This window comes from Aquarana catesbeiana, linkage group LG09 (assembly GCF_042186555.1).
Source record: "Aquarana catesbeiana isolate 2022-GZ linkage group LG09, ASM4218655v1, whole genome shotgun sequence".
NCBI classification, from domain to species: Eukaryota; Metazoa; Chordata; class Amphibia; order Anura; family Ranidae; genus Aquarana; species Aquarana catesbeiana.
This window is the reverse complement of record NC_133332.1, coordinates 274,270,308-274,298,214: the sequence shown is the minus strand read 5'-3', so window position 1 is coordinate 274,298,214 and position 27,907 is coordinate 274,270,308. Positions and strand designations below refer to the sequence as shown.

Genomic DNA, 27,907 nt, shown 5'->3' with positions numbered 1-27,907 from the left:
AAAAAAAAATCAGCCGCAAAAATCGGCATCATATATCGGCCATCGGCCTCCTCGATTTCTAAATATCGGCATTGGCCAGGGAAAAACCCATATCGGTCGACCTCTAATAAACAATATCACACTATCCAGTTTTTTTTCCTTTATTCCTAACTGTGGAGCTGCTGCTGAAAACTGTGTATCTGGATTCCATCACTGAGCCATGGGATGCCTCATAAGCGTATTTAGATTCAGTCTCACAGCTGAGTCGCACGCTCTGAGCTGAGCGGCTGCCCCCAGGGGGTCACTGGATAGCACTTGAACATGGAATTCTGAGCACTAAGCACTAAGATTAATGCACGCACGTTGGATTTTTTATGAACTGTTTTTATGGACTTTATGTGCATTTCTTTTATACATTGGACTTTAATAACCACGTATCACATCTTGGATTTGATATTCACACTCATTGTGTGGCACTTGGCACTTTGTTGTGTTTTTTGCACTTATCACTGTGATATTTTTTTTTTTTCCAAAACAAAGTTTATTGTCAGTAAAAGTCATGTTATACATTAACATTGCATATTTATGGTACAATAGAAGTAATATAGCGTTTTGGTGTAGCATATGCATTACAATTAGCATCTCTTCAATACTATACACCATATTTAGCTTATTTATTAATGAACAGAGGTATGAACTATCCGTAAGTACTGTAATCATAAACACAAATTAAACATTCAAACAAAGGTATCTGTGCCCAGAAGTGGTTCAGTGAATACGTTTTCGTTTGTGTTATTATTTTTTTTTTTTCCCTTTTTGTTGGAACCCTGATAGGTCTTTGTATTGTTTGTGTGGTAACCTTACGCTTTGTGTGGTTGATCCCTTCGAGTTTATTGTGAGTTATTGGGTTTCTCTAGAAGTCATCTTTTTAATGGAGTAAGGAATAATAAGAGGCCTTCAAGTAAAATCAAGGGAATATATAGGTTCAAATAATGTTAGATCCTGTAGTAATAATTTGTTTGGGGTCCTGGGGGTTTCTATATATGTAGTGTTACTGTTTATTGTATATTGTCTCTGGATATGAGAATGCGTGGTAGGATTGCGGTCACCGGACCACTAGCAATCCTACAATTAGATGGTCAGGAAGGGTTGGATGTCTGTATCACGGGGTAAGAGGTAAGGTGATCAGAGATTTGGAAATACTAGGTTTCCGAGGAGGGAGGGTTGTGGTTAAGTGGTAATGAGCATGTCAGAGATATCAGTGAGTAGAATCCTAAGTAGGAAGGTGATGGTTGTAAAGCAGGATAAGGCGAAAGGTGGGAAGGGAGGAAATGATTTAGAGGGATAGACTAGATAATAACTAGTTCTCCTCCGACAAGGACTCAAATGACTGTGTACGATCTCAGGACATTAGATCTACATATTCGGCTGTCGTTTGGAAATGTTGCCAGCACGACCAAGTATTCCTGAATTTGGAGGGCGTGTCTTTAGCTTGGTGAATCAGTTCCTCCATTTCGGCTATTTTAGTTATTCGTTTGAGCCAGTCCGCTATAGTAGGGGGCTTGGAGGATTTCCAGAGGGTCGGGATGCACATTTTTGCCGCATTAATCATATGTAGGGCAAGAGAACGATGGTATATTTTTTTTGGGATGGAGGAGTGATGTAGCAGCATTTGGGCAGGGGTGAATTCAATCTGATAGGTGGTAATTTTGGAGGTAATACGTTGGACTTCTTTCCAGTAGGGTTGGATGAGTGGACAGGACCACCATATGTGGATCATAGAGCCTTCTTTTTTTGAGCATCTCCAGCAGGTGGAAGGGATGGAGGGGGAAATTTTATGAAGTTTAAGCGGAGTTTTGTACCATTTAGAGAAGATCTTGAAACTATTTTCTTGTGTTGACACGTTAACTGAACCTTTGTGGATGTATGAGTATATGTTTTCCCATTCTTGGTCTGACAGGTCTAATGTTAAGTCTCTTTCCCAACTCCGAGTGGCTATATTGGATTTGGGAGTGTGGTCAGAGATAAGAAGAGCATAAATTTCCAAGATCACATGTCTCTGCGGTTCCGTCTTGGAACACAGTACTTCAAAAGGTGTGAGCTGTCGGCAATATTCTATTTTCTCGGGAGTGTGGTTAAGAAAGTGACTTATTTGATTGTATGTCCATGGAGGAAAGGGTCTTCCGGACGTATGTGTGGGCAAGTTAGTAATAGAGACGAACGTGTTTCCGGAAAAGAAATGTTTTGCACGTATTTCTTCGTGGGGCCAAAATCCCTCAAGGAATGTGGTGGACATACCTGGTGGGAAATCTGGATTATTTCGTATCGGTGTCATGGGGCCTGGGGCAGAGGATATGTGATGTTTTTGGCAAGTGATCTTAAATGAGGAAAGTGTGGAGGATATCAAGGGATGTTGTGTGCATGCCAGAGGTATCTGTTTTGAGAGGATCCAAGGCAATTGGTTAACTGGGATCGATGAAAATTCATTTTCAATTTGCGTCCAGGCTTTAGTGTGTGAATGGACATTCCAGTCAACTATTCTCATAAATTGGCATGCCCTGTGATATTTGGCTATGTCGGGGAGCGCTATGCCTCCTTTTAGTTTGGGCAGTGAGAGTCTATCAAAGCTGAGTCTAGGGCGGTTCGTGCCCCAAATAAATTTGCTGCATGCCCTGCGATATGAAGCAAAAAAGGCTTGCGGTAATCTTATGGGAACAGTTTGGAGGACATAAAGTATTCTAGGGAGAATGTTCATTTTAATTATCGAAGCCCTTCCAAACCAAGAAAAGAGTCCTGTTGACCAGGACTTGAGGTCTTTTTGAATTTGTTGGAGGATCGGTATATAGTTTTTGGTATAGAGGTCAGATAGGTGGGCCGGTAGTCGGATCCCGAGGTATGTAATCACATCTCGGGCCCACTTGAAGGGGAAATTAGATTGACAGGATGCAAGTGTTTCCTTCTTTAAGGATATGTTTAGGGCTTCGGATTTAGTGAAGTTGATTTGTAAGTTGGTTAGGAAGTTAAAAGTGTCAAGATCTTTAAGTAGATTGGGTAATGTAATGTGGGGGTCAGTCAGGAACAAGAGGATGTCGTCCGCGAAGGCAGATAGCTTATATGTATTCTCAGAGACGGAGACTCCTTTGATGTCTGGATTAGATCGTATGCGTTGAAGAAGTGGTTCTAAGGTAAGAACAAATATTAACGGTGAAAGCGGGCATCCCTGGCGTGTCCCATTCGACATGGAGAAGGCATTCGACAGGTGGCCATTAACACGGACCTGTGCAGTAGGAGAGGCATAGAGGGCCATTATAAATTGTAACATACGGTCTCGCATGCCGATCATTTTAAGTACTGCTGACATGTAGTCCCACGCCACCCTATCGAATGCCTTCTCCGCATCCAAAGACAAAAAGAAACCTTGCTGTTGGGTGGAAGTCAACCATTTGTGAATATTGATCGCCTTGGTTGTGTTGTCTCTAGCCTCTCTGCCTGGTATAAAACCCACCTGGTTTAGTGAGACGAGGGTAGGCAGGAGGGGCAACAGACGGTTAGCCAAGATCTTGGCATATATTTTGAGATCAACGTTCAGTAATGATATTGGGCGGTAGTTTGACACTTTTGATGCATCCTTATTGGGTTTAGGTATTACAGCTATGTGTGCTGTCAGCAGGTCTCTAGGTGGGGGATTGTCAGAGGACAGGGAGTTGAATGCTGCCAGGAAATGCGGTTTGAGGATATCAATATACGTTTTATAATATCCAGTCGTCAGACCGTCAGGTCCGGGGCTTTTGCCGGCCTTCAATTGTTTGAGAACCACATCCATTTCAGCTGATGATATGGGTCGTTCCAGATCGTCAGCTGATGCAGTAGAAATATGTAAGGGACAGTACTGTGTGAGGAAGTCTTGGATGGCTGTCGTTCTTTGATTGTCTGCCCTTGGTAGGTTGGGGGTATGTATGTTGTACAGCTGAGAGTAATAGTGTGCAAAATGAGCGGCTATTTGTTCATTGGATACTAATTTTGTCCCCGCAGCATCTGTTATTGAGTGGATCGTGGTGTGTGCTTTTTTGGCTCGGAGCGCTCTTGCTAAGATTTTGCCGGACTTATTGCCATATTCATAGAATACTTTTTGGGAGAGAATATAGTTTCGTTTCGTTTGTGTGGTTAGGGCCTCTAAGAGGTCAGTCCTGGCTTGGAGTAGTTCAGGTAGGGACGTCATTGCTTGGGAGATTTTGTGTGCTCTTTCCAGTGTTTGTATACGTGTAGTCAGTGTTGTTATGTGTGCCTGTCTTTCCTTCCTACGTTTAGCCGAGAGAGCCATTAATTCTCCCCGTATGGTGCTTTTATGTGCTTCCCATCGCATCATAGGTGAGATATCAGGTGAGTCATTGTCATTGAAATATAGCAAGAGGAGGGGAGATGGGCGGAGCCTAGCAGAGCAGACATGCATTGTTAGAGCTCCGCACCGCTGAGGAGAGAAGAGAAGGACAAAGCGGAGCCTGCAGGCTCAAAAGGTATCCATTTGAACCTTTTTGCCCCAGGGAACAAACTGTGAAAGTTTGGGCAGGAAATATGGTACTGGGAGGAAACCGTGGCAGAAATAAAAATCACCTCACAAAGAGCTCACAGGCACTCACTGCAACTAAAGCAGCTCCAGTCACCTCACAAGATACAGCATCAGGGCGCTCTCACAGACAGAAAATGTCACAGCAAGACTCTCCATTTGAGTCAGATACAGAACAAATCCTCTCACAAACTTCTCCACAAGCCTCCTCAGCATCCCCAGTAATATTATTACAATTTGAAAAGATGCTTCATAAGGCTTTAAAACAAACCTCAGACCAAATAACAAAAAGCCTAACCAAAGAAATAAGAGAGCTGGGAAACCGCACCGCAGCCCTAGAAATAAAAATGGATGAAATTGAAATTACAACCCAAGTAAATATAACAGAATTGGAACATTTAAAAGAAGAGAATTTAATACTTCAAACTAAGCTCGAAGATTACGAAAATAGAGCCAGACGTTCAAACTTGCGCATAAGGGGAATACCTGAAACTGTGACAGACCTGCAATCTACTATTACTGCTCTATTACAAGAACTAAAGCCAGATATCCCTATTGAACGTTTAGAACTGGACAGAGTACACAGAGCCCTCACAGCCAAAAAGAAAGATGGACCCCCACGTGATATAATCACAAAATTTCATTATTACAGAACGAAAGAACAAATACTAATTGCTGCAAGAGAAAAAAAGGAACTTAATTTTCAAGGACACAATTATCAAATTTTTGCTGACCTATCCCAACTTACTATTACTAAAAGACGATCCATGAAACCCCAACTAAGGGAACTGCAACGCCACAACATTATGTATCAATGGGGCTTCCCCTTTTCAGTCAGATTTAACTACCAAGGTACAATTTACAGAAGCAGATCAGCAGATGAACTACAACAAACCCTTTTAAAATTAAATCTGACAGAACCCACAAGCAACAACTCTCCCACACGCAGAAGAATGGCATCATCTTCACCTTCAGGCAGCACTCAGAAAATTTCAGAACAAAATGGGAATCATCATTCTCACAAAAGAGGCCGTTATGCCACATCATCCATGGACCAAGAAGATTCAATGGACTGACATCCTAATTCCTGATATCTCTTCATTTATTATACTAAGAGATGGTTCTCTATAAAAAACCTGTATTTATAACTGAATGTAACTGCATTCTGATAGTCACACACTGTGTGGGATCATGTTACATTCCAGTTATATTTCTTATTACTTCTGATTCATATAGCCTTAGAATATATAAGTGAAATAAGGAAATTCTTGTTCAGTTATATATTATCAGGTAATAACAATAGATTTATTACTTTTTAGGACAAATATGTTCAATAATCCAGAAGTAATGGAAGCTTTTTCTTTCTTTTCTTAAAACAAATTTAACCCCTTCCCGCCGACCGTACGCACATATGCGTACTCGGCTTTCCGGGGTTATACCGGGATGATGCCCGCAGCTGCAGGCATCATCCTGGTACCGTTGTTTTCAGCGGGCGATCGGCTACCCGAGTATAACAACCGATGCGGCTAAAAGCCCCATCCCTCCATAAAGAGTACCTGTCACCACCTATTACTGTCACAAGGGATGTTTACATTGCTTGTGACAGCAATAAAAGTAAAAAAAAAAAAAAAAAAAAAATTTTAAACACAATTTATAAAAGTACAAAAATAAATAAAATAAATAAATAAATAATAATAAAAAATTTTTAAAGTGCCCCTGTCCCCGCGAGCTCGCGCAGCGAAGAAAACGCATATGGAAGTCGCACCCGCATATGTAAACGGTGTTCAAACCACACATGTGAGGTATCGCCGCGATCGTCAGAGCGAGAGCAATAATTCTAGCCCTAGACCTCCTCTGTAGCTCAAACCTGGTAACCGTAAAAATTTTTTAAATTTGTCGCCTATGGAAATTCATAGGTACCGTAGTTCGTCGCCATTCCACGAGTGCGTGCAATTATAAAGGGTGACATGTTTGGTATCTATTTACTCGGCGTAACATCATCTTTCACATTATACAAAAAAATTGGGGTAACTTTACTGTTTGGATTTTTTAAAATTCATGAAAGTGTCACTTTTCCAAAAATTTGCGTTTAAAACACCACTGCACAAATACCGTGTGATAAAAAATATTGCAACAATCGCCATTTTATTCTCTAGATTCTCTTCTAAAAAAAATATATATAATGTTTGGGGGTTCTAAGTAATTTTCTAGCAAAAAATACGGATTTTAACTTGTAAACACCAAATTTCAAAAATAGGCTTAGTCATGAAAGAGATATTATTACCTAACTAGTTCCTAGAATTATGTTTTTGTTTATTCTAATCTGAAGCAATACAACCTCAATTTTATGAGTTAACATATCTAAACAGTTACATATGAATAAAATATGTAATTGTTTACTCTAAAAGGGTTAAAATCCCAAAATAATCTTAATCAATACCAAAGTTATTAACAGTACCTTTCTAACTGAATTATTTAGCCTAGGGCAAGACTAACCATATACAACCACCCTGGAATAAATAATTTCAACAAAAACTATATTCTGCACTCCAATTAATGAAACATCATTTTGATGTCTTTTGACATAGCACTTCTCTCCTGTAAGCGGAAGATCCGTGTACCCCCATTAGCCCTCTTCGTTCTCCCAACCATATTATGTGGGAGTGTGACGAAGGCACTTATTCCCCTGAGAGAGATATTTATTCTCTTTCACGGGTAAATTGTATCATCTAATCTCATATGTTTTTTGTTTACTCTTTATTTCAGAATTCACTGGTTTCTTTTCTATCTATTCATCTCTTCAGTCCACACAGGTTGATCTGCGCAGTCAGCTCTGCATAACAAAAAGTAAGTCAAAACTATTTGATCTGTTGCCATGGCACCACTGAATATACTTTCCCTGAATGTTCAGGGAATAAATGTCCCTCAAAAAAGGACCAAAGCCTTCCGTACTTTCCATAACAAGAAGGCTCACATAGTATGCCTCCAAGAAACACACTTCACCAAAGATTCTACTCCAAAATATATTTCTCCTTTTTATCAACAAATTTACACGGCTTCTGCCTGTACCAAGCAAAGGGGAACTCTAATTGCATTTCACCGATCCACACCATTCACCTTATCATCAGAAATTAAAGACCCAGAAGGTAGATACCTGATACTCATGGGTTATATAATGGATACAGCAATCACTGTGATTTCCTACTACGCTCCTAACAAACAACCTACACCATTCCTCTCACATATCTTACAAGTGATTAATACACACAAAATAGGAACAGTGATAATGTGTGGGGATTTGAACCAGGTCCTCCTCCCATTTCTAGATAAATCACCTTTTACACCATCCAAAATAACCTCTAGATTACCTTTTTCTCAACTTCTTTCCAAATACAATCTGGTAGATTTGTGGAGAGAAAGTAACCCAATGAAAAAGAAATTCACTTATTTCTCGCACCCTCATCAAACCTTCACCAGAATAGATCATATTTTTCTAACAATAAGAATGATACCAGAAATTATTGCATCAGATATAATTCCGATTCCGTGGTCTGACCATAATGCAGTATACACTACTATAGCCTCAGCCATACCAAAAGCGCATGACCCAACGTGGTACTTACCTGACATAATGCTCAAACACCCACTACATCAGATGGCCATTGAACAAGCTTTAAAGGAATACATATCAATTAATAATACAACAGACATCTCCCCAATAACACTGTGGGAAGCTCATAAGCCTGTCTTGCGTGGTACAATACAAAGACAAATGGCACTATTTAAACGGGAATGCAAAAATCTAGCAAAAAAACTAGAACTCAATTTTAATGCAGCCTACATATCATTTCAAGATAATCCATCTCAGAGTACAAAATCTCATCTGGAAAAATCTAGATTGGAATACGATCTATTTCTCACTGAGTCAGTTGATAAATCCCTCAAACGCTCCAAACACAATTTCTACATGAATACAAACAAACCAGGTACATATTTGGCTCGGGCATTAAATTCAACTAACAAATCTTTCAAACCAATACGTTTGAAATTATCAAAAAATGTTTACACTTGTAATCCAGTTAAAATAGTCCATAAATTTCACTCACATCTCGCAACTTTATACAAGACAAACAATGAATTTTATCCTACAGAGGCTGAATCCTTCTTCTCAAAAATAACCTTACCTGAGTTATCTCAGAATCAAAAAAGCAGTTTGGATGAGCCTATAACTATAGATGAAGTTGCTAACGCCATAAAAGACCTAAAACTTAACAAAAGACCAGGCCCAGACGGCTACTCGGCTTTATACTATAAAACATTCTCAGAAATACTCTCTCCCATTCTCATTGAAACTTTTAACAAACTTCTAGATGGACATTCTTTTCGGCAAGAAACACTAATGGCAATTGTTTGTATGATCCCAAAACCCCTTTCTGATGATACTTCCTGTGTGAATTATCGGCCTATCTCTCTGTTAAACCTCGATATTAAATTATTAGCAAAAATAATAGCAAAACGCCTCAATAGCATTATAGGAAAATTAATACATAGAGATCAAGTAGGCTTCATGCCAAATAGACAGGCAGGTGATAATATACGCAGGGCAGTGTTATTGGCACATATTGCTAAAAAACGGAAAATCCCTTTATGTTTTCTATCTCTCGATATTAAGAGGGCATTTGACACAGTATCCTGGCAATATATGCAATATTCATTACAAAAATGGGGTTTTGGACCCCACTTTTTAACATGGATCAAAGCATTATATAATAAACCCAAAGCCTATATAAAATATGCTGGATACAAATCTGAAGCCTTTAATATCGAAAGAGGTACCCGACAGGGTTGCCCATTATCTCCCTTATTATTTGCCCTTATACTCAAACCCATGGCCCAATACATCAGAACAAACCAAACTATAACTGGCATTGAAGTAGGAGGTATTACACACAAATTATGTATATTTGCAGACGATACATTACTTTTTCTATCATCACCACAGGTCTCTTGTCCTAACTTAATACCAGCTCTTGATGGATTTGCAGCCCTATCCAGCCTTATGATTAATCCTAAGAAATGCCTAGTGCTTAATATTTCACTCACAAACATGGAATTGATCCCGGCTAGGGCTGCACTCCCATTCACATGGGCAGAAAAATCAATCCCATATCTTGGAATTCATTTAACAGCATCTCATTCTGACTTATTCTCAACCAATTATCCTCCTGTATTAAGACAGATCACAAATCTAATAAAACAATGGTCGCAACTTCCTTTATCCTGGATAGGGAAGATTAATGCAATCAAAATGACTATTCTACCCAAATTGCTTTATCTATTCAGAGTCCTCCCTATTCCAATTCCTTCCTATTTTTTGAGAATAGTACAAAAAAGAGCAACTTCGTTTATATGGGGCTCTTCTAAACCACGTATACCTATACACACACTACATATTCCCAAAAATAAAGGAGGCCTGGGATACCCTAATTTTACTAACTACTACAGAGCAGCACATTTGGCCAGTCTGTCCAAATACCATGCAAAACAGGAAATCCCATTATGGGTATTTATAGAGGCTTCAGAAAATGACCCTCTATTAATATCAAATTTATTATGGCTTGATCCTAAAGACCGCTTTAAAATTCATAATCCCATAACTAAACACTTCTTATCTCTCTGGGATAAACTAAAAACCAAATATCAGTTACAATCTCCACACAATCCTCTCCTTTCTTTTATCAGAAATCTGGCCTTTTATCCGGCATGGATCTACCCAAATTCTTTTAAAGCTTGGACAACATCAGGCATTCAGACACTAAATGACTTCATAGCATCTAAATCATTCCTTTCATTCCCATCGCTTAGAGAAAAATATGATCTACCAAACTCTGAGATATTTAGATATCTCCAAATCAAAAATTTCTATACACCATTCCTAAAGGGGGATACACCATTATCCCAATTATCCATTTTTGAATCAATCTGTACAAAAGATCCATTTGCTAAAGGTACAATTTCATCACTTTATAATCAATTATATGGAGTAGCAAATCTTAATAGACCCTCTTACGTTCAGAGGTGGGAGGGGGACCTGGGACGAACTTTAGAAGACATGGACTGGTCTAACATATGGCTCACATCTAAGTCATCTTCACCCAACATCTTAGCACTGGAGACAAATTATAAAGTCCTAACTCGCTGGTACCTTGTACCCGCTAGAGTGGCAAAATATTCACCTAATACCTCAGCTCTTTGTTTTCGAGGATGCCCAGAAATAGGCACATATTTACACATATGGTGGACGTGCCCAGTAATCCAAACCTTCTGGAAGGAAGTCTTCGTGATTGCATCTAAAATATTTAAAAAAATAATACAACCAGATCCATATTTAACTTTACTTAATCTAAAACCGGAATGGTTAACACTCTCTCAATTCAAACTTATGATCCAACTAATAACGGCTGCAAAACAAACAGTGGCCAAGGCATGGAAATCTCCTACATTGGTACTAGCAGAAACAATTCACAGAATGAATAATACAATGTCCCATGCTAAGATGGTAGCCATCAATCAAAATCAAATTCCAAAATTTGAAAAACTTTGGCATCCTTGGATAAAACAACAGTTCCTGTCAAACTTCAATGACTCTGTCCTGTTGCCATGGTAACAGATTAAATGACTTACAGAGATACCCATTCTAAGGCCTCAAAGAGAACTAAAAAGAATAATATACTGACGAGCGGGACAACCTTGTGGACCATACCTCCTACCTTTCAACCCTTTTTCTTCTTTCTCTTTCCTTTTCTCCACCTTACGATTAAAGCTCATTATCAGAATTGATTTGACCTATATACACTCTACTTGTAAACAATATGTATAGTAGGTATAAATCATTTAAATACCTACAAAAGTAACTAAGGAAATTATATATATCTTTAATTTAGGTTTATGTGAACCCAATGTTTAATATTTGAAATTTCATGATATTTACCTATATAAACCCTACTGTAAAACAATGAGCTTACTTTAAAGATCCTTGTAAACTTACTTTATGTATCTTTATAACATTGTTTACTCAATAAACTTCTTTTGACAAGGAAATATAGCAAGAGGCGTTCTTGTATGGCAGTCATTGTGGCGGTGTCCGTGAGAAGCGAGGGGTCCAAACGCCAAATGTGGGGGCGGGGATTAATATTTGGGAATTCCAATGTCATAGATATGAAAGATACATGGGGTCAATTGTGGCTGTGGATAACATTGATATGTCCCTTTGAGAAAGGAAAAAATAATCTAGTCTGGAGTGTCGGTTATGTGGAGTTGAATAGAACGTGAAGTCCTTCTCTTTCGGGTGGAGAGTACGCCATGATTCATGTAATGAGAGTTATTTGAGTTGTGATTTAATTGCACGTAACGCACTATATGGCAGGGTTGTGGAGCCATTCGAGGTGTCATGTAGGGGATTTAGGGGGCCATTGAAGTCTCCACCTAAGACAAGAAGGCCTTCTTGGAACAGAGTGAGTTTTTGTAAGGTGGACTGGAAAAAAGGGACTTGTTTCGTGTTAGGTGCATATATGTTGGCAAGGGTGATTTGTTTGCCATGTAGTGTACCTTTGACAAAAAGGTATCGTGCTTCTGTGTCTATGCAGGTTTCTTTGATGTGAAACGGGCAATTTTTAGCAAATAGGATAGAGACTCCTTTAGATTTCATGGACTTATTAGTAGCGTGGATGAAGGTTGGAAAGCGATAGTTAGAGAGTTTTGGGGTGGATCCTGTTTTAAAATGGGTTTCTTGAAGAAAGACAATGTCCGCTTTGTTTTTTTGTAAGGAAAGTAGTAGTTGAGAACGTCGTTCGGGGATGTTAAGGCCCCTTATGTTAAGGGATATAAGTTTGATTGTTTTGTTTTTGGTGTGTGGCGTTTGCGGCATATTGGGGGAGTGGATAAAGTTTTAGAGGTGCTGGCACAGGAGTGTATGAGGTTTTTGTAGTTCTATGAGTATTCGTCGGAGGAGGAGGAAAGTTAGCTTAAGGAAGCCGGGGAGGAAGAACAGAGAGTCCGTGCCCTGTGGAAGGGATTGTTAGTAATGTTCAGGTAAAGAGGGTGGATATGGGGACAAAGTAGAGCGATACTGTTGTATCTCAATCTGGTGTGTCTGCGTATGAAGATAGTAGGGTGTCTCGTGTAAGTGTGTGATCGTTTCCGGTGAATAGCGAGAGCCTGCTCGCTAATCCGTAGAAAGTGTATACCTGTAGTTAGGTATGACCGGAGTGAGTCAGCGGCGTGAGGTGAAATCTAGTATGTCTATCAGAATTAGTGGTTGTACGCGCCACTGGGGTGAGGGGCAGCTGAAATCGGTATGAAGAGTGGAGGTACAGAGATAGGTAGCTATCCGCTAGACAGAGATGAGATGTAAGCTAGGTGAGGAGGTTAAAAATGGAAATAGTCTATTGCTTATTAGCAACCTGGGGGACGTGTGATTAGGTATTCTGTGTATTTATCACAGAGATCTGTGTAAGTAATATGTAGAGGGGGGACAGTGATGTGTGTGCAGGGGAGGCTCCGTAGTTCGGATTGAAAGGGTAATCTGTGTGTTCATTCGATATACCCCTAAGGTGTGATAGATTCAGGGTGCCGTCTAGGAGTGAGTTCATCTGAGTATTATCTTATCTTCAACAAATAATGTTCGGTAACAAGGTGTAATAGAGTAGCCTAAACAAACCATAAGGCTGACCATAAACTTAAAAACTGTGGTAAACAAAACTGAATATAGTGATATCCCATCTAGGTCAAGCTGTAAACCTTGGCTTATCCTTTTTGGGCTGAAGTAGCCACTCCCCTATTTGTTGGGGTAAGTAAGTCATTGCCCTATGTCATAGCACGCCGCGTGTTGTTATGGCTTGAACTGTCTCTGCGGTATAGAAAACTGTTGGACCGAGTGATTACTGGGTATGTAGGATTCGGAACTTTGAGGCATGTGGGATCAAGGACTACCCATAACGTGCGTCAGGGGCTGCTCGTGGGTGATCATTATCTGCCGGTTGATGTACCGGTTAGTTGGAGGTCATTCTTCTATGTTGTCATGAGGGTATTAGACGCTTGCTGATGGTATTGTAACTATCGTCAGTTATCAGCGGTGAGGGCATCAGTTAGTGTAGTCTGCTATTCGGAGCCTCAGACACTTGCTTTAGTTTGTTAATGAGTCGCTGCCTAAAGTAAAAGTTGCATCTGGGGGAGCACTCTTATCTAGAGAGGTGAAACCCCCCTTAGAGAGGAAGGAGTCACCTAATCTGGTGGGGTTAAGCTGGTATGTTTTGGGCAGCGAGCCTCACAGCCCCCAATGGAGAATATCATCCTGGGGTGAGAATCTTCAACCTAACTGGGCCTCGCTTATGAAGTTTCATAAGTACGAGAGATGGTCCAGTCATATCTACAAGATGCACATCCAAGAGCACTTCAGTATGTTATCGATAAATATGGTCATTGTGTAACATCTAGAGTAGCCCCCAGCGCGTGTGGGTGTACAATTGCTTCGGGAAAACATCTGTCGATATAAAATTGTAAGCCGTTTATCTGTATTTCAGTAATAGGCCCCCAGCAATTAATCCTGTACAGTGAAAATATGCTACATAGTACTCTAAGTGGTGAGGATGGTGATCCGTAGGGGCCAACCTCCATTATGGAGAAGCAAGAGATGTGATAGCCGGAACGGTAAATTAGATAAGTGGGTCAATGCAATGGTTAATCTCCCATATAGAGAGCTACGCGTTGGTCATTAACCTTAGAGAATTGGGCATTGTTCGCAATGCCGTAAGCGCACACGTTTGTTCAAATTGTTAGTTACTGTTTGCTTATGTGTGGTAATTTATCGTCTATGAAATTTTTATGCATTCCCCTGGATCACCTCCCTCACCGTCCCCTCACCCTTATGTTTAAAGTCATGATAGCACTAAGAAAAGAAAAACGAAATTAAATAGTATAAAATAAACTTAAACAATATAAAGGTTTTGGGATCACCAGGAAGGCAGTCACAGGGTATAATGGCAGGCTATTATAACCGTTTCCCCCCCCCCCCCAGTCTAGAGTGAGGGGGGAATGGTCACAGATCGAGGATGGGGACAGCGCGGTCAAGTTCAGCAGAGTTGACCAGAGCAGAATCAGCAGATGTGAAGTTCTTTGTCAGCATGTGCATCGCCACCTATGGTAATGAAATGTTTTCGGTCCGTGGCTTTTGTTCTCATGTGATCACAGCGCTCAGTGTTGGAACGCTCTTACCTGCCTTATCGTGGTGTCTCGTGCAGAGGAGAAAAGACAGTCTCACAAACCTATGGCGTAGGGGCGACTAGCTGATGACATGTAGAACAAGCGCAGTCAGTCCTCACTCAGGGAATATCTTAAAGACAGTCTAAGGAAACCAATGAAACAAGGGATATTGGGGAGAAAGTGTTTCCGAGAAATGTATGAACTGATGTTGTTGATCAGCGGTCCCGACGTGCTCTCCTGGGTTGCGGGGTGTTCAGCGGGCTGGAGCCACTCTCGGTGCCTGGAGCTTGAAGACGGATTCTGGTTTCGGATGGGGAGCGTTGCCTCCTATAGCGGTGCGGTAGAGTTTCCATCGGTTCAAGATCAGGCGGGGTCTTTCTGGGAGCCGGAGGACGGAATTCCGCGTACCACTCGGGAACCTCCGTGAACGGTATGTCCAGGGTGTCACAAAAATAGCGCAGGTCCTCTGGCACTCTGAGCAGTGCGGTGCGACCCTGCGAAGAGGCTGATAGGCAGAAGGGAAACTTCCACCTGTATGGAATTCCCTTGGTACGGAGCACTTCCAATAGGGGGCGCAGTTCTCTACGACGTTGTAGTGTTATTGTAGAGAGGTCTTGGAAGAGGCGAATGTCAGCGCCATTATGTGATAGCTTTGTTGTGATGTGGGCCTTACGCAGGAGCTCCTCTTTCAATTGGTAGTCAATGATATGACAGATCACATCCCTCGGCGGGTCCGCATCTCTCCCCCAGGGACGTAGGGCACGATGGATGCGTTCCAAGCCTATGGGTGTAGTGAGGGGTCTATCCAGGAGGTTGTTGAAGAGGACGGACACTTCTTCCTGCAGCCGGTCCGCCTCGATTGATTCCGGCAGGCCTCGCACACGCAGATTATGGCGCCTGCCGTGGTTGTCCAAATCTTCCATGTGACGGTTTAGGTCCCGTAGCTGTAGGGTGTGGGTATCCAGGACCTGACACGTACAGTGGAGTGGGTGGTAGTCGTCTTCTCTACTTCCTGGACCCTGCCCGCGATAGCTTGTATGTCTATCTTAAGGTCCGTGATTGCGGCTGTTAGAGCCGCCGTAAGGGTGTTTTTTATGTCCATAGCCACAGAGTGAAGATCCTGGAGGCTGGGTTGTGAGTGCGGTGTGAGGATTACCGCTCCAGCATTTGAGGAAGATATGGCCCCTGCCTCTGGGCCTGCTGTCTGAGGTGAGCCTCTTGTGGGCGACATATTGCCAGAGTGGGTCCGGAACATTTCTGGTATATTCTGGCTAATCCTCCCATTCAGGTCTCTGGGGGACCTGGATCTGGATGCGGAGGAGCTGCGGGAAGAAGTCCCCATGTTTTTCAGGTGCTCAGGTGGGGAAAAACCTCAATTGTAGTCAGGTGTACCTCTCTGTCAGCTGGAGCAAGTGAATTAAGCTGCCATCTTTTCCCGAGGTCAAGCCACGCCCCCTTTTTTTTTTTTTTTTTTAACCATATTTTATTGAAAGTAAAGTATCAATACATATTATGAATATCAAAGAAGTTTTTCAAAGTACAAAACGTGGTACAAAATAGTACATATAGTATCACAAGTGTAAGAGTACACAACAAGGCGTTGGACAGCTAATGCCAATGGACTATGAGGGATATGTATTTGAGTCTAAGAGCGACAATAATAGAAATGAGAACATGTATTATGTAATACAGGACTGCGGACGCAGCCGCCGTTTAATGTATTCATGTTTATAGATGTCAAAATAGGAAAAAAAAAGATTACAAGTCATAAATGGAATAACCTTGCATTTCTACATAACCTTTTGTGAGTGAATGGCTGGAGTTTCTCTGTGTCAGTAGATGGTGTAATGTCACGTGTGATAGGGGTCCGGATAGCGAGTGAGGGGGTAAGGGGATGTGGGGTTGGGGGGGTCTTCTCCTTCTCTACCACAGCTCCCACATCTCTCTCACGGCAGGACTCTTTTTTATTCATCTGTGGTGATGAAATGTAGCCAGCAGGCCCATGTGTTGGTGAACGTGGTGGGTGTGTCTTTCGCTTGATGTATGAGCTCCTCCATTTCCGCAGTTTTTTGTATACGTTTAAACCAGTCTGTCATAGATGGTGGATCAGGAGAGCGCCACTTGAATGGAACGCACATCTTTGCTGCGTTAACCATGTGCATGGCTAGAGAGCAGAAGTAAGAGCGTGTTGGGGTCGTGGAATGGTGAAGGAGAAACTGCGCTGGGGTGTATTCAAGTGTGTAGGTGGTTATTTGTGTGATATATCTGTGGACCTTTTTCCAGAAGGGCTGGAGTTTAGGGCAAGTCCACCATATATGTATGAGAGAGCCTATTTCTGACTTACATCTCCAACATTGCTGGGGGAGAGCTGGGTTGAAATGGTGTAGCTTAAGTGGGGTTCTGTACCACCTGGATAATACTTTAAATGCATTCTCCTGTACCTGAACGTTTAATGTTCCCTTATGTACGTGCATGTAGATGTTTTCCCAAGCCATCTCTGTAAGGTTAATTGAGGGTTCTTGTTCCCATTTTTTGTTGGTCCAGTGTAGATTGGAATTTTGGTCTGAGAATAGCAAGGTGTAAGTAAGAGAAATTAAGTGGTTTTGGGGCTCCTCCTCTTTCAAGCATAAGGATTCGAAGGTAGTGGTACGTCTAGACCAGTCTGGTCGGGGCTTAGGTTTGTCAAAGAAGTGTCTAATTTGTACATACGTCCAAAAGGGGAACGAACCTGTGGTCATTTTGGCAGCAAATTCTGTTTGAGATAGAAGGCGACCGTTGTCAAAGAACTGTTCTGCTCGGATGCTTGGATGAGGCCAACCTTCAGCTAAAAAGGAAGTATGTGTACCTGGGGTGAACTCTGGATTTTGTGCTAGTGGTGTCATTGGGCCCAGGATTGAAGAAATTTTGTGTTTGTTGCATGCTTCCCGAAAGGAGAGCAGTGTTGGGTTGATGAGTGGGTGGAGTTTACATCCTGGGGGGGTGTGTTGATGTGTGATCCAGTGAAGATGAGCTAACGGAAGAGGCGACATTGATTGTTCTAGTTGGATCCAATCTTTATACTTGGTATGTATGTTCCAATCTATGATCCTAGCAAGGTGGCTTGCTTGTTGGTATTTTCTTATATCGGGTAGACCTATTCCTCCTTTGAGTTTGGGAGAGGTGAGCCTTAGGTAGCTAATTCTCGGTTTTAGTTTGCCCCACACAAATTTTATGCATGTTGTTCGATAGGTTGAGAAGGAGGCAGGTGGGATCTTTATTGGGATCGTCTGTAGAAGGTACAATATTCTGGGAAAGATATTCATTTTAATGATGGCGGCTCTACCAAACCAGGAAAATAGGCCTGAGACCCATTTTGTTAAATCTCTTATTATGTTTTGTAGTAATGGTAAGTGGTTTAGGGAGTACAAGTCAGAAAGGGAGTTTGGGAGTTGTATGCCCAGATAGGTGATCGCGCGATCGTTCCAAGTAAATGGAAACTTTGTTTGGCATTGCTTGTATGTTGTGGAGGGTAATGTAATGTTTAAGGCATTAGATTTTGTAAAATTGATTTGTAGGTTGGTCAGGGTCTTAAAGGTATCGAAGTCTTTGAGCAAATTCGGGAGTGTGGTGAGCGGTTCGCTAAGAAAAAGGAGAATGTCGTCCGCAAAGGCTGCTAGTTTGTAGGTACAGTTTTTAATCTCTATGCCTTTCACATCTGGGTTCGCTCTGAGTCGTCTCAGAAGTGGTTCAAGGGTGAGGATGAAGATTAGAGGGGAAAGGGGGCATCCCTGGCGTGTTCCATTCGACACAGAGAAGGCATCCGACAGGTGGCCATTCACTCTGACTCTAGCGGTGGGGTTAGAGTAGAGTGTTAGTATGAAGTTTAGCATTTTGTTAGGGAGGCCTATAGCCCTTAATGCTTCTGTCATGTAGCCCCAGGCCATTCTGTCGAATGCCTTCTCTGCATCGAGGGAAAGTATGTATCCCTGGTGCTGGATGGATGTAAGCCAGTGGTGAACGTTAATGGCTTTGAGCGTATTATCTCTCGCTTCTCTGCCCGGGACTAAGCCAACTTGGTCGAGATGAACTAGTTGGGGGAGAAGGGGGAGAAGTCAGTTTGCTATTGCTTTGGCGTACCATTTGGGATCTACGTTGAGTAGCGAAATGGATCTGTAACTAGAGACCACTGTTGGGTCCTTACCTGGCTTCGGGATTTACTGTAACGTGGGCAGTTAGTAGGTCTCGAGGGGGTTCAGAGGGAGTCGTGAAGGAATTAAAGGCGGACAGAAAAAAGGGGGTAAGGATACCAGCATAAGTTTTGTAGTATCCTACAGTCAAACCATCGGGTCCAGGACTTTTGCCCGTTTTCATTTGTTTCAATGCTAGGTCGACTTCTTCTCTGTTCAAGGGGGTATCTAGATCTTGTGCCATGGATGCAGAAATAGGAGCTGGGCTATATTGTCGTAGGAAATCAATAATCAATTGTTTCCTTGTGTTTGCATCTGCGGGTGGGTCCGTTGGGGGAGGTTATAAAGTTTCGAATAGTATTTGATGAACTGTTTACCTATGTCTGGGGTCAAGTTCTGAATTTAATGACGGAGGTCTGTTATGGCTGCGAACAGTGTGTCCTTGATGTCGGTTGCTACTGCTCGGAGGTCGTTTAGGCTCGGCTGTTGGAGTGAGGCTTGATTGTTCTCCACCTGAGCGGGAGGTTGGTCCGTGGGAGTTAGTGTAATCCCTGTGGGGCTTTGAGCATGCGATGAGGTGGGAGAAGGAGCCACCATGTTGGTTCTCGGGGTTCTGAATATCTCTGGGATATTTTGGCTGATGCGTCTGCTTAATTCTCTCGGTGAGCGGGATCTGGTTGCAGAGGGTCTGCGGGAAGAAGTCCCCATGATGGGTGGCCGAATTTCAGCTATAATCCCTGGGTATGGGTTTAGTGTAGGCTATGGTCTGACGGAGCTTGAGGGTTAAGCAGCCATCTTCTCTCAAGGCAAACCACGCCCCCCGTGATATTATTTATATATATTTTTTACACGGTAAATTTCAGATTATATAAATAATTTTTCATTCATTATATATACTCAGATTATATAAATAATTTTTCATTCATTATATATACAGTTAGTAGTTTAATCATCGCTACTCTTATTCTAATGGTATACATCTAGTATATTATTTACACATTGCACCTTATAATCACTTTTAAAATTATTATTATTTTTTTTTTAATACATATATCCTTTTTGCCTTGCTGTGGCTGGATAAGCCGCTTATGCGATATTTTCAGTATACCTCATATGCATTAATGATCTCCAGATTGACATTTTCACCTTAGCGCAGCATACCTTTTGTATATATTTAGTTCACATACAGTCAGGTCCATAAATATTGGGACATCGACACAATTCTAATCTTTTTGGCTCTATACACCACCACAATGGATTAGAAATGAACAAGATGTGCTTTAACTGCAGACTTTCAGCTTTAATTTGAGGGTATTTACATCCAAATCAGGTGAACGTTGTAGGAATTACAACAGTTTGTATATGTGCCTCCCACTTTTTAAGGGACCAAAACTAATGGGACAGATTAACAATCATCCATCAAATTTTCACTTTTTAATACTTGGTTGCAAATCCTTTGCAGTCAATTACAGCCTAAAGTCTGGAACGCATAGACATCACCAGATGCTGGGTTTCATCCCTGGTGATGCTCTGCCAGGCCTCTACTGCAACTGTCTTCAGTTCCTGCTTGTTCTTGGGGCATTTTCCCTTCAGTTTTGTCTTCAGCAAGTGAAATGCATGCTCAATCGGATTCAGGTCAGGTGATTGACTTGGCCATTGCATAACATTCCACTTCTTTCCCTTAAAAAACTCTTTGGTTGCTTTCGCAGTATGCTTTGGGTCATTGTCTATCTGCACTGTGAAGTGCCGTCCAATGAGTTCTGAAGCATTTTGCTGAATATTAGCAGATAATATTGCCCTAAACACTTCATTATTCATCCTGCTGCATTTGTCAGCAGTCACGTCATCAATAAATACAAGAGAACCAGTTCCATTGGCAGCCATACCTGCCCACGCCATGACACTTTGGATCATGAGCAGTTCCTTTCCTTCTCCATACTCTTCTCTTCCCATCACTCTGGTACAAGTTGATCTTGGTCTCATCTGTCCATAGGATGTTGTTCCAGAACTGTGAAGGCTTTTTTAGATGTTGTTTGGCAAACTCTAATCTGGCCTTCCTGTTTTTGAGGCTCACCAATGGTTTACATCTTGTGGTGAACCCTCTGTATTCACTCTGGTGAAGTCTTCTCTTGATTGTTGACTTTGACACACATACACCTGCCTCCTGGAGAGTGTTCTTGATCTGGCCAACTGTTGTGAAGGGTGTTTTCTTCACCAGGGAAAGAATTCTTCGGTCATCCACCACAGTTGTTTTCCGTGGTATTCCGGGTCTTTTGGTGTTGCTGAGCTCACCGGTGCGTTCTTTCTTTTTAAGGATGTTCCAAACAGTTGATTTGGCCACACCTAATGTTTATGCTATCTCTCTGATGGGTTTGTTTTGTTTTTTCAGCCTAATGATGGCATGCTTCACTGATAGTGACAGCATTTTGGATCTCATATTGAGAGTTGACATCAACAGATTCCAAATGCAAATAGCACACTTGAAATTAAATCTGGACCTTTTATCTGCTCCTTGTAAATGGGATAATGAGGGGATAACACACACCTGGCCATGGAACAACTGAGCAGCCAATTGTCCCATTAGTTTTGGTCCCTTAAAAAGTGGGAGGCACATATACAAACTGTTGTAATTCCTACACCGTTCACCTGATTTGGAAGTAAATACCCTAAAATTAAAGCTGAAAGTCTGCAGTTAAAGCACATCTTATTTGTTTCATTTCAAATCCATTGTGGTGGTGTATAGAGCCAAAAAGATTAGAATTGTGTCAATGTCCCAATATTTATGGACCTGACTGTATATTGCAATACATGTTTAAGCTGAGCAATTGTGTCAAAGTAATCCTTTTTCTGGCCAGTCCTACACTGCCTTGCCACTGCAAATGCTACAGTGGACACCATGCCAACATGGGTCATATGGACCCTCTGCACACTGCTACACCATTCCTAGCAAACTATGCAAGGAAAAACAGGGATATTTAGTTCACATATTTTGCAATACATGTTTAAGCTGACCAACTTCCTCAAAGTAATCCCTCTTCTGGCTAGTCATACATTGCCTTGTCACTGCAAATGCTACAGCCAACATGGGGCATAAAGACCCAAGGTGGGGGAGAGCAACCAGGTTCAGATCTGGTCACTGACCTGCTTTACAACAGAAAAAAGATATGCCTGTGCTCAAATCCCAATAGCTTGTACATGTATTTAAACTATCAAGTGCTAAAGGGGTGTGACTACATATTAACACTGCAAATTCTGGATGGACCCTCTGCCCACTGCTACTCCATTCCTAGAAAACTATGCAATGAAAAACAGGGATATTTAGTTCTCATATATTGCAATACATATTTAAGCTGACCAACTGTGTCAAAATAATCCCCCTTCTGACCAGCTCTACACTGCCTTGCCACTGAAAATTCTACAGTGGACACCATGCCAACGTAGGGCATAAAGACCCAAGGTGGGGGAGAGCAACCAGCGGGCACATACTGGCCATCGGGACTACCGGGAGATTCCCGGTGGGCCGATGGCACAGTAGGCCAGTCAGGTGCGGTCCTGGAGCTGCTCCTCACTGACAGTGAGTGATCGCAATTTCACTTCTGTCAAGAGGAGCAGCTTCCGTCATATGCTGAAGAGAGCATTAGGCGTTATGCTCCCTCCAGCCTGCAGGGGGAGATAGACCAACGGCTGACTTTCCTTCCTCTCTCCCCTTATCACTTGTTATCACATGACTGGAGAGAGGAACGAGAAGCTGCCTTCAAAACTGTGAGTACATGTGAGAGGGGGAGGACACTCTGATGTGAAGTGAGCTGCTGGTGGGGACTCTGATGTGAAGTGGGCTGCTGGTGGAAACTCTGATGTGAAGTGGGCTGCTGGTGGAAACTCTGATGTGAAGTGGGCTGCTGGTGGAAATTCTGATGTGAAGTGGCCTGCTGGTGGAAACTCTGATGTGAAGTGGGCTGCTGGTGGGGACTCTGATGTGAAGGGCGTCTGATGGGGATACACTGATATGAAGTGAGCTGCTGGTGGGGACTCTCTGATGGGGACTCTGATATGAAGTGGGCTGCTGGTGGAAACTCTGATGTGAAGTGGGCTGCTGGTGGGGACTCTGATGTGAAGGGCGTCTGATGGGGATACACTGATGTGAAGGGAGCTGCTGGTGGGGACTCTCTGATGGGGACTCTGGTGTGAAGTGGGCTGCTGGTGGGGACTCTGTTGTGAAGTGGGCTGCTGGTGGGGGCTCTGATGTGAAGTGGGCTGCTGATTGGGACACTGTGATGTAAGGGGGACGCTGTTGGGGACACTCTGATGTAAGGGGGACGGTGTTGGGGACACTCTGATGTAAGGGGGATACTGTTGGGGACACTCTGATGTAAGGAGGACGCTGTTGGGGACACTCTGATGTAAGGGGGATGCTGTTGGGGACACTCTGATGTAAGGGGGATGCTGTTGGGGACACTCTGATGTAAGGGAGACGCTGTTGGGGACACTCTGTAAGGGGGGCGCTGTTGGGGACACTCGAAATTAAAGTGGGCCGGTCATGAGGAAGTCCAGGGCCAAATTTTTGTCCCAGTCCAGCCCTGGCAACCAGGTTCAGATCTGGTCACTGACCTGCGTTACAACAGAAAAAAAGATATACCTGTGCTCAAATCCCAATAGCTTGTACATGTATTTGAACTATCAAGTGCTAAAGGGGTGTGACCACATATTAACACTACAATTTCTGGATGGACCCTCTGCACACTGCTACACCATTCCTAGCAAACTATGCAATGAAAAATAGGTAGATTTAGTTCACATATATTGCAATACATGTTTAAGCTGACCAAGTTTGTCAAAGTAATCCCTCTTCTGGCCAGTCCTACACTGCCTTGACTCATCGGGTGTTAAGGATGAGGCAGCCATCTTCCCAGCCCCCTCTCCTAAGCAACCAGCAATGTACAGTGTTTTTACAGTGTGTTTAAAGAGAAAAAAAACATGAAATGCATGAAAACTGCATGCAGATTTACAGATTTGCTTGTAAGTCTAGGTTCACATCTATGCAGCTGTGCTTGATGCGTTTTTCAGGCACGTTTTGAAGTGCGTTTGGCGTTTTTAAACCCTTATTTTTTTACAAGGGTTTAAAAACGCCAAACGCACTTTAAAACGTGCCTGAAAAACGCATCAAGCGCAGCTGCATAGATATGAACCTAGACTTACAAGCAAATCTGCAAATTACCTTTCAAACATTCCATAGTCCATGATAAGAACTAAGAGGGCTCAATAACCTTGCAATAACACAGGAAGTCTGCACAACACAGGTCTGAATTTCTGACAAGATTAACATTTTTTACTGCACTTTTTAAACAGATATAAAAAAAATATTTCTAACAGTATGTTTAACAAACTAAAAGAGAGAAAATAAAATAAGATTTTTTACATACGATTTAAGGTTTGCTGTCTGTTTGGGACACCCACAACAGTACCACCCTCAGGTATTCTGGCTGTTCTGCTCATTTCTGACAGGTTCGTACCTTTGTTCAGGTTGTTACATATATTGTCGTTCCTATTATGTACCCTTTTGCTTTAAGGAATCAACACTTGGGCACTTTCTGGGCCGTCTGGTACCAGGTTTCTGTTCCCCGGTCCTCAGTCCAAACCTTCACCAAAGTATAGATGGTTGGCATTGCTGCTCGGTGGATGCTAGCTTTGAACATAAAGCCTTGCAAGGCAGAGGTTTAATTTAGTCACACAACCTTTTTTGGGGGGTGGCTGGAACCCTTTTTCTATTTTGTTTTTTTTTTTTTTTTTTGTGTGTGCTTGCTTCCCTTCTGATTGGTCTTTATCTTTTGATTTTTGGCCTGTTGCTGCATTTAAGAATTTGCACTAGTAAAGGTTGTCTTATCCCTTTGCCGTTATTCATTACTGTGATACTACTGAGCTTTATATCCAGTTGCAGAGATATAGCCACTAGGTGGTGCTGACAATCTTTGTATAGTGTACTATACAACCCTCCTAAAAGGCAGAACATACACATTAAGACCCCTTTCACACTGGGGCGTTAGCGGTAAAGCACCACTAGTTTTAGCGGCGTTTTACCATTGTAAGGCTGCTTTCACACTGGGGCGGTGGGGGCGTTGGCCGTAAAACAGCGCGGCGCAGCGTTTTTGCGGCGGTATTCGGCCGCTAGCGGTGCGGTTTTAACCTCCGCTGGCGGCCGAAAAAGGGTTAAAAACGCTCGCATAGCGCGGCTATAGCCGCGGTATAGCCGTGCTGCCCCATTGATTTCAATGGGAAGGAGCGGTGAATACACCGCTCCTCCGCCGCTCCAAAGATGCGGCTTGCAGGAGTTTTTTTCTTCTCCTGCCAGCACACCGCTTCAGTGTGAAAGCCCGAGGGCTTTCACACTAAACAAACAGTACAGGCTGTTTTGGGTCGGTTTGCAGGCGGTATTTTTAGCGCAATAACGCCTGCAAACCGCCCCAGTGTGAAAGGGCTCTTACAGCGGCACTAGTGGGGCGCTTTTAACCCCCACTAGCGGCCGAAGAAAGGGTTAATAGTGCCCATGTTGCGGCGCTGCCAAAGCGCTCTGCAAGCGCTTTGGCAGCGCTGCCCATTCATTGCAATGGGCAGGGGCGGTGGAGGAGCGGTGTATACACTGCTTCCCCACCACCCCAAAGATGCTGTGTGAAAGCACTCAAGCTTTCACACTGGGGTGGCTTGAGAGGTGCTTTTCAGGTGCTTTACAGGCACTATTTTTAGCACTAAAACGCCTGAAAAGCGCCCCAGTGTGAAAGGGGTCTAAAGAATCTGGTGTTCTATAATGAACTGCAAGAAGCATTTTTACGGGGAGTACAAAAGCATATTATTGCAAACCTTATGAAATTATGTATATTATGTTATATATTTTTTCATGCCTATTCATTACCTATTAGTCATTTTTTCCAAGTAAATTGAAAACTAAGATATAAATAAAGTATGTAAATGAAAATCCTGTTGATGATTCTCCTATTATTGGCAGCCTATGAGAGGAATTGAATGGAATGGACCTGGTTTTGCTTACCTTGTGAAGTGGAGAAGGCAGAAACAGAATGAAGAATGGAAGGAGAAGATTGTCACAGAGCCTTATGTCTTTGTAGAAGATACCAATACATTTGTGCCTTATGATATCAAAGTCCAGGCTGTAAATGAGCTTGGGGAAGGCCCTGAGCCTAAAGCTGTCACTGGATACTCTGGAGAAGACTGTAAGTATCTCTACTTAACCTTTCTTGTCCATTGATGCCTAGATGGGTATGTCAATTCAGCAGTGTCAGCATAGGTTGCTTAACTTGCCAATTCATCATCCTTTATACATTTTTAATGACATATAAAAAGTTTTTTTTTTTTGTATTACATTTTTTAACTAATTATCTTTTTAAAAACTGATTATCTTTTACAGCGTTTAACATATGGATCCACAAATGAACACTACAGCCTGAAATTAGCAGTGTTCTTCTGCAGGCTGAAGGCTTTCATTTTTTTTTTTTTAACAAGGGCTCACTACCCCTAAAACATGGCATGACATGACATTGATGTAAAAAGTCAGGGCATTTTTACTCCTACTGAACAGTTTGAGGGACAGTATATACGTCCTTTGTTTAAAATTTCGAGATCCCCAGAGGTAGGTTTTTGATGTCCAGCACTGCCAGTGTTCCTAACCCCTTCCTTCCAACCATCTATATACAGTATGAACATCTTCCAACACATGTCTTGTGCTAGGGTCACATTTATAAACAAACATTCTCCTCGTTGAGAACCAGCAGCTGACTGGATGCAGCTGGTGGCATTCAATCCCAACTATCACTGACAGCTTGGGTCCCCCCTGACGATCTGGAATAAATCAGCGTGGTTCCTGATATGACATAGTGATCCTTTTTACGCTCGGTTCACACAGGGACGACTTGTCAGGCACCTAGTCGCCTGACAAGTCGCCTCCCGTTCTGTGCTATGGAACCGTTCTAAGGGGAGCGACGCAAGTCGCTCCGACTTAGAAAAAGGTTCCTGTACGACTTTGGGGGCGACTTGCATAGACTTCTATACAGAAGTCGTTTTGCAAGTCGCCCGGGTATTTAGCTCTGCAACCCAGGACTTTCTCTTCCGAGATGGTAAAGGTCAGCTTCATCATCTCTCTCCTGGCTGATGAACCTCAAGCTTGGGCCCATAGCTTAATGGAACAGAGGAACCCCATGCTGCATTCAGTAGATACCTTCTTCGAAGGTATGGCACAGTTATATGATGATCCCCAGCGTACAGTCACGGCCGAGGCTTTATTGCATAACTTATGCCAAGGGCGAAGGCCGGTAGAGGACTATATCGTTGAGTTCCAGAAGTGCTCAGCCGATACCGGCTGGAATGAACCTGCCCTCAAGTACCAGTTCCATCTGGGGCTGTCTGAAGCATTGAAGGATGAGCTGGCCAGGATTGAGACCCCCGATTCCCTGGAAGACCTAATCCAAATAAAAACCAAACTGGATCGTCGCATGCGTGAGCGTCGTTCAGAGCGCTTCCAGGCTCCTCGCCCTACCTGGATGATGCCTAAACCAACTCCCACCCATCCATCCTACTAGGCTCCACCAGTCTCTACCACTCCTGAAGCTGAGCCGATGCAACTTGGCCTAGTTCGTGCTCCACTCACTCCAGAGGAAAGATTACGTAGGCGCCAGGGCAATCTGTGCCTCTACTGTGAGGGTTCGGGACATTTCCTCCGTTCCTGCCCTGTGAGACCTAGTAAGTCCTACCCTCAACCTGCCATCAAATCTCAGTTTTTTCTCAGACTTATGTTACTCTCTTTGTCTCCTTACAGCTACCAGAAAAGGAAGCTCACCTACCCGCTATATATGATTCCGGAGCATGTAGTTGCTTTTTGGATGCCGCGCTAGCTGCAAGTTTGCACATCCCTCTAACCACTAAAAGCCAAAGCCTA

At 42.6% G+C, this 27,907-nt stretch overlaps 1 protein-coding gene across 3 annotated transcripts in view; it reads left to right on the top strand.

The window, feature by feature from the left end:
- Positions 1-27,907, top strand: part of L1CAM (L1 cell adhesion molecule) — a 1,396,060-nt gene that overhangs the window by 1,074,599 nt on the left and 293,554 nt on the right. For all 3 annotated transcript variants that reach the window (XM_073600356.1, XM_073600355.1, XM_073600354.1), the window contains one exon: positions 25,967-26,189. In XM_073600356.1, coding sequence (XP_073456457.1) covers positions 25,967-26,189 — 223 coding nt within the window. The remainder of the gene's footprint in view (positions 1-25,966; positions 26,190-27,907) is intronic.